This window comes from Candoia aspera, chromosome 5 (genome assembly GCF_035149785.1).
Source record: "Candoia aspera isolate rCanAsp1 chromosome 5, rCanAsp1.hap2, whole genome shotgun sequence".
NCBI classification, from domain to species: domain Eukaryota; kingdom Metazoa; phylum Chordata; class Lepidosauria; order Squamata; family Boidae; genus Candoia; species Candoia aspera.
In genome coordinates this window covers 117,037,154-117,043,270 of record NC_086157.1, presented here as the reverse complement: position 1 = coordinate 117,043,270, position 6,117 = coordinate 117,037,154, and the positions used below count along the sequence as shown (strand labels likewise).

Genomic DNA, 6,117 nt, shown 5'->3' with positions numbered 1-6,117 from the left:
TGTGACCCCTTTGTCATCCTTTCGGTGGGCTCGGCAGTGTGTGATGGCTAATTCTTTAGGAGCTTGGAGTGCCTGTAAAAGACTTACAACAAGCTGCAAATGCTGAATGTCTTTCCCCACAGCTGAAATCCTGGACCCTCTGGAGGTCCATAAATGAATATGATGGTGCACAACCTGAAAGGTGTACCTGCTATCTGTGTAGATGTTGACAGTTTGTCCTTCTGCTAGTTGGCATGCCCTGGTCAGTGCTACCAATTCTGTGGCTTGTGCTCCCCATCCCCTGGGCAGAGGCTGTGCTTTGATGACTGCTGTTTCTGTGGTCACCACATAGCCTGTATATCTAGTTCCTTCTTGGTAAAAGGAACTCCCATCCATGAAAAGGACTGTCTGGATTTTGCAAGGTCACTCCCTTATTCTCATCACTGTTTGTACCACTTACACACAGTTATGCTCTTCACCCATGGGTTGTGGGACCAAGCTTTCAAGGCTTAAGGGGCCACACCTCCTAAATTCTAGGGAAGAATTCCCTAGTAGTGTTGCTGCTAACATCTGCATTCAATGGGCAGAGAATACCTGAGTGTTCTCCTTCTGCAACAGGGCAGCACAAGGGGCCCATACAATGGTGTGAGCTTGGTTGTTTCCTTGCAGACATTTCATTACCTGACTAGGCAACATCATCAGTGCAAGGGAGGGTGTGAGGGCCCGGGCAGTCATAAGAAAATTACTGTTTAATGCTTGCCTGCTAGCAGACAATATTAGACACTTGTGGTTAAGTTTCAGGAGGTTGTGGGTCAGACAGGTGTCTGACAGCAGGTGGAGAGTCTGCTGTATTTGGAAAAGGGAAGACTGGTTTCGAGGTATTCAGAAACCACAGAATGACCTTGTTATGGGACCACCAGCTAACCTAGTTGTAACCTAAAGGCTAATTAGCATAGTAGAATGCACACCCCTAAGGTGGGGGTTGTAGAAAACAAAACATGCTAAGGGATATTATGGAATAGTATGTAGTACGTAAGGTTAGTGTGCAGGTGCTAAAAGAATCAGCCAATAAAGAGATTTTGTTGTCTTTATTTCCTTGCTAGAAGATGTATAAAAGAGAAGCCAGGTATGTTGTTCGGGGCTCTTGTACTTGGGCAGGAGGCCTCTCTTGTGCTGTGCGCAGAAATAAAAGAGAACAGAGGAACTTCCCACCTCGGTGTGTTTTATTGGGTGACAACTTGCACCGAGTCATGGGCCTCTTGGCCCACAGGTGGGGTTTGCTTCCTGTTTATCTACAGTAGCTTGCCCTGCCAGTGCTGGTGGGGGACTGGTTTTATCCGTGGTAGTTCCTTGATTAGGGTACTGTTTTCTGCTTGATTGGTTGTCTGCCTGCTTATCTGGGTGTTGACTGCTGGAGAGGATGTGTTCTGGTCTTTTTATTTCTTTCTTAGTTTTTTATGTCTCTTTTGAATGGTCTGTATCTGAGATAATCTGCTTTATCTCCATCTATTGATGGCTGTGAGTGCCAAGCTTCCAGGAATTCCCCAGCAGTTTTGTATTTGGCTTGGTCTAGGATGCTGACCATTTCCCAGTTGAAATGGTGTGATGTGCCAGAGTCAAGCTTTTGGCTTTTTCCACAATGTTTGGTGCTGCTACCAGAGCACGTGTGCATGCTGGTGTCCCCTGCGCCACCTGATCTTTTTGAATGGAAGAGAAGGCTCTGGGGCAGTGTGTTGATCCTCTCATTTGCGTTAAGACCCACTTGCCACTTCCCTGTCTCCATGTACAGACAGGTGAAACGGTGTCGTATAACATGGCGGGCGCAGAGAAAGGGAACTTAAGACTGCCTTTTTCAATAAGTCAAACAGTTGGAGTGCCTCTGTAGGCCCTAAAAGAGGGACTGGGGAGTTTTGAGCAGTCGTTGCGTGTAAGGATTTTGTTAGCTGACCACACCCAGGGATCCACGGGCAGGAGAAGCCAATCAGCCTGAGGAAACCATGGACCTGATGCTTCATTTTCGGTGTGGGGCATGCTGCAATGACTTGCATTCGAGGCTGGTTGACTTGATGCCCCCGGGGTGTCACTTCAAAACCCAGACACTTCACCACTTGGGAACACCATTGGATCCTTCCAGGGCCCATTTTATGGCCTCACAGATGCAAATTTCCCTCTGGCCACCCAGTGGGAGGGACCGCCTGTCAGAGAAAAGACTGACGAGAGACAGGGCCACCAGCACAACGGACCCCCTTACTCACCCCTAAGTGGGACGCAGGGACAGGAGCGCTCGTATTTGGCCAACACTTGACTGCGCACGTAACGCAGCAGGCTGGTGGGAGGCTTGGCTTTGCTGGTGGAAATGTCTTGTAAACCCCCTTGAATCAGTTTGACTGGGCAATATATAAGAGGAAGGAAGGAAGGAAGGAAGGAAGGAAGGAAGGAAGGAAGGAAGGAAGGGGGAAATTCCCCCACAGGCAAGGTCCGTGTGTTGCCAGAACCCGGGGCAGGATAGTGGACTGGACTAGAGACCGATTAGGCTGGGGGTGTGGAGGGAGCAGGGTCTGTGGGTTGCAGAGATGTCCATGGAGCACGAAGGGAAGGGGCACCTCACAAGGCATTCTGGGATGGAAACAGCCACAGGGAGGACATGGACAATTCTTCCTGTGAACAATCGAGTTTATTAGTAATGGGCACTGCAAACATTTTTGCTTTTTAGTGAAAAGTGGATGAAGCACTTGCTTATTTCTTGTACATTTCCTGTTGGCCATCTTCTTACTGGGCTAACTTATTTGGCACCAACCTTAGAAGTTATTCCTACACCTGAACTTAGTCCCGAGAGTCCATATTGTGTCCACTGGCCTCCCCTCTGGCTCTAGGCAAGTCTTATTCCTTCAGGATGATCTTTCCTCCTGGATCCTTTATCTATACTGTATATAAAGTAATATATATTTATTACTACTATTACTATAATTATTACCCTCTTTCTCCCTCTCTCTCCTCCTCCTCCTGAGGCTGGTCATTGTTGGGGTCTTAGTGGCCATCAGGGTCACCTTTCTGGACACAACTCTCCAGTGCTCTTCTCCCTTGACCAGTGCTGCTTCCTGCTGCTCTGGCTCTTGGCTCAGGACACACGACTAGAAAGGTGGGAGGTTAAGAGAAGGAAGACAACGCCTTTTCTCTTGTGACCCCTTCCAAGCATGGGTTCTTCCCCTCTTGGGACACAGCCCATCACCAGTGAGCTTCTTGTTCCTCCATAGTCCCCCTCCAGGGTTGTCTCTGCCAGTTACCAGGACCGTCTCCCCAGTCCCGGATCTGAGATGTCCATGAGGTAAGTATGGGCTGCCAACCCCTCTTGACACACCCTCTTCTGACTTCTTTGTAGTTCCTCCTCCTCCTTCTCCTTCTCCTTTTCTGACCAGCCATTGCCACCTTGCCCAACTTTGCATTCAAGGGCTGGCCCTCCCCACACTAAAGTCCCTCCTTAAAAGCTCTGGCCCTTCCCCTTACCTGTGTCTGCATATATTATATGTATTCATCTGAGGCCACATGCACAGGATGGGAAATACTTTGGAAGACGATGTTGGTATGATGGAAGGAGAGGAAAGGTGGGGCCCATCTACGCTTCCCTCATTGTCCCTTCCTACCATCCTGATCTGAGAGGGGAAGAGACCCATCCTGATTAGACATCATAAAGCTCACATGGGAGGGTTCACAACCCTTGGGAAGACTTCATGGGCTCTGCAAATATAGGCCCTGTTTTCTTGTATGTTCTCAGTGATGCTATACAATCTGGGCTTCTCTTCCCCTTAAAAATCTGCTTTAGAAAATATTATTTGCTGGTTAATGACTGCAGTAAAGACTGCTGCTGCTTGAACACCACTTTGAAATCCAGATTTCCTTATTTATTTATTTATTTATTTATCAAATTTATAGACCACCTATCGCACTATGTAAGTGACTCTGACTGGCTTACAAAAAAAGATGACAAAAACCATTATAAAAATATACAAAGTTGAAATTTTTACCGGTTGAAAACCCCTTTCTTCTTCAGTAAAGATGAGCTCTTTAATTAAGAGCTAGTACTTTAATGCTTCACTGCTGGGCGTTCTGACTGTAATCAACTGAGGTCCACCAAACTCTGGTATAAGGTTTTAATCTATATCTGCACCCAAAACATCAGGAAACGTTGCTCAAAACTCTCTTTCCCGAGCTGAAGAAATGCAGAATTCTTCTGCGGATCTCCCTGGTCCTCACTCCGTAAATGACTGGGTTGAGCGTTGGGGGCAGAATGACATAGAGGTTGGCAATCAGGATGTGGGCAAATTGGGGGATGTTGTGTCCAAAGCGGTGGGTGAGGAAGGAGAAGAAGGCTGGTGTGTAGAAGACAAAAATTACAGCAACGTGGGAGCTGCAGGTGCCCAAGGATTTGAGCCGGGCCTCCCTGGATGGGAGATGGAAAACTGCCTTGAGGATTAGCACATAGGACCCAAAAATCAAGACTAAGTCCAGCATAAAAAAGGCAATGACAAATAAGCCATAGGCGCTGTTCACCCGGATATCTGCACAGGAGAGCTTGGCAATGCCCATGTGCTCACAGTATGTGTGTGCAATGATGATATGGGTATTGCAGAAGGGCAAGCGGAGAGTCAGCAAAGCCATGGGAATGATAAGAATTGTGGGTTTCAACACCACAATTGCACACATCCAGGCAACCCGCTCCTTGGTCAGGATGGTGGTGTACCTCAGAGGGTCACAGATGGCCACATACCTGTCAAAGGACATGGCCAAGAGCACCACAGACTCCATCCCAGTGAAGGTGTGGATGAAGAACATCTGGGCCAGGCAGGCATCAAATGTGGTCTCCCCTGGGCCAAACCAGAAGATGGCCAGCATGCTGGGCAGGGTGGAGGTGGAGAGACCCAGGTCAATGAAGGAGAGCAGGCAGAGGAAGTAGAACATGGGCTGGTGGAGGCTGGCTTCCGTCTTCACCACACAGAGGATGGTGAGGTTCCCCAGAAGAGCAGTGACATACCCAGCACACACCGGGACGGAGAGCCAGGGATGGAGAGGTTCCAGTCCAGGCACACCAAGCAAGGTGCAGGTGGGAGAGTGGAAGTGGGAGTTATTAGATGTGGACATTGTCCCAGATCCTGGTGGAGGGAAAGCCCCTTTATCCTTGGCAATAAGACGGGTGGGCCAGCCTGGCCCAGCACTGGACTTTAGACACAGAGTCTAAAGTTGAGTAGGAGGTGTGCAAACAAGGAGCAACCAGCCCAGTGTGAAGAGGACCCTGGAAGCGATGGAAAATAAGAATCATGGAAGGGAAGGAGACAGAGAACTTCTCTGGAGGAACAGGAGGGAAGGCGCTTGCATCGTGGCAGACTCGAAGGATCACTGAAAGGGACCCTCCTTATTCTGCATTGCAGACATAGAACCATGGAATCCAGAGGCTGAAAGGGGGCTTGGAGGTCCGGTCCAACCCCTGCCCAGGGCAAGAAACCTCCTCTGTCCCAGACAAATGGCTGCCCAACCTTTGTTTAAAAGCCTCCAGTGATGGAGCCTTCACGACTCCAGGAGGCAGGCGGTCCTGTTGCTCCATAGCTCTCACGATCAGGAAATTCCCCCTCAGTTCACGTCTGGATCTCCCTCTATGCAGCTGCACCTGTTGGTTCTTCTCCTAAGCTTGGGCTGCACAGAATAGAGATCTAACCCCTCTTCCCCGGGACATCCTTTCACGTGCTGGAAGACCGCTCTTGTGTCTCCCCTTCACTCCAGGTAGGATTGAGCGAGCCTCTGAGCTCCACTCTGATCCTTCAAGTTCCTCAGCAGCCTGTCCTCATTCTTTCCTTTAGCCTGCATAGCATCTTCCTTTCTCAGACATCCCATATTTTGCTTCTCAAGACCTCTGTCGGCTGGGTTCTTTGTCCATACGGACCCCTTTAAACTTCTCACCTTTCCCCTTCCATAGGACCAGATGTGTCTGGGCTTTCAGGATTTCTGACCCCTCTTGAGCTCGCTTATCCTTCAGGATTCCAGGCCATTTATTCTTTACCCCTCCCACCGGAGTTCAGTAACACCTGCCCTCTTGAAATCCAAAATAGCCTACCGACTTCTCCAATTCCCCCCCACCCTAATTATCTT

At 49.1% G+C, this 6,117-nt stretch overlaps 1 protein-coding gene across 1 annotated transcript; it reads right to left on the bottom strand.

Annotated features, from left to right (window-relative positions):
- Positions 1 to 4,152: 4,152 nt before the first annotated feature.
- On the bottom strand, positions 4,153 to 5,118 carry LOC134498636 (olfactory receptor 52E8-like). Its single transcript, XM_063304793.1, has one exon. The coding sequence runs from the start codon at positions 5,113 to 5,115 to the stop codon at positions 4,153 to 4,155; it is 963 nt and encodes a 320-aa protein (XP_063160863.1). The 5' UTR covers positions 5,116 to 5,118.
- Between the last annotated feature and the right edge of the window lie 999 nt (positions 5,119 to 6,117).

Excerpts from the sequence above, each read along its gene's own strand:
- LOC134498636 (XM_063304793.1), bottom strand. The coding sequence starts at position 5,115 with ATGTCCACATCTAATAACTCCCACTTCCACTCTCCCACCTGCACCTTG.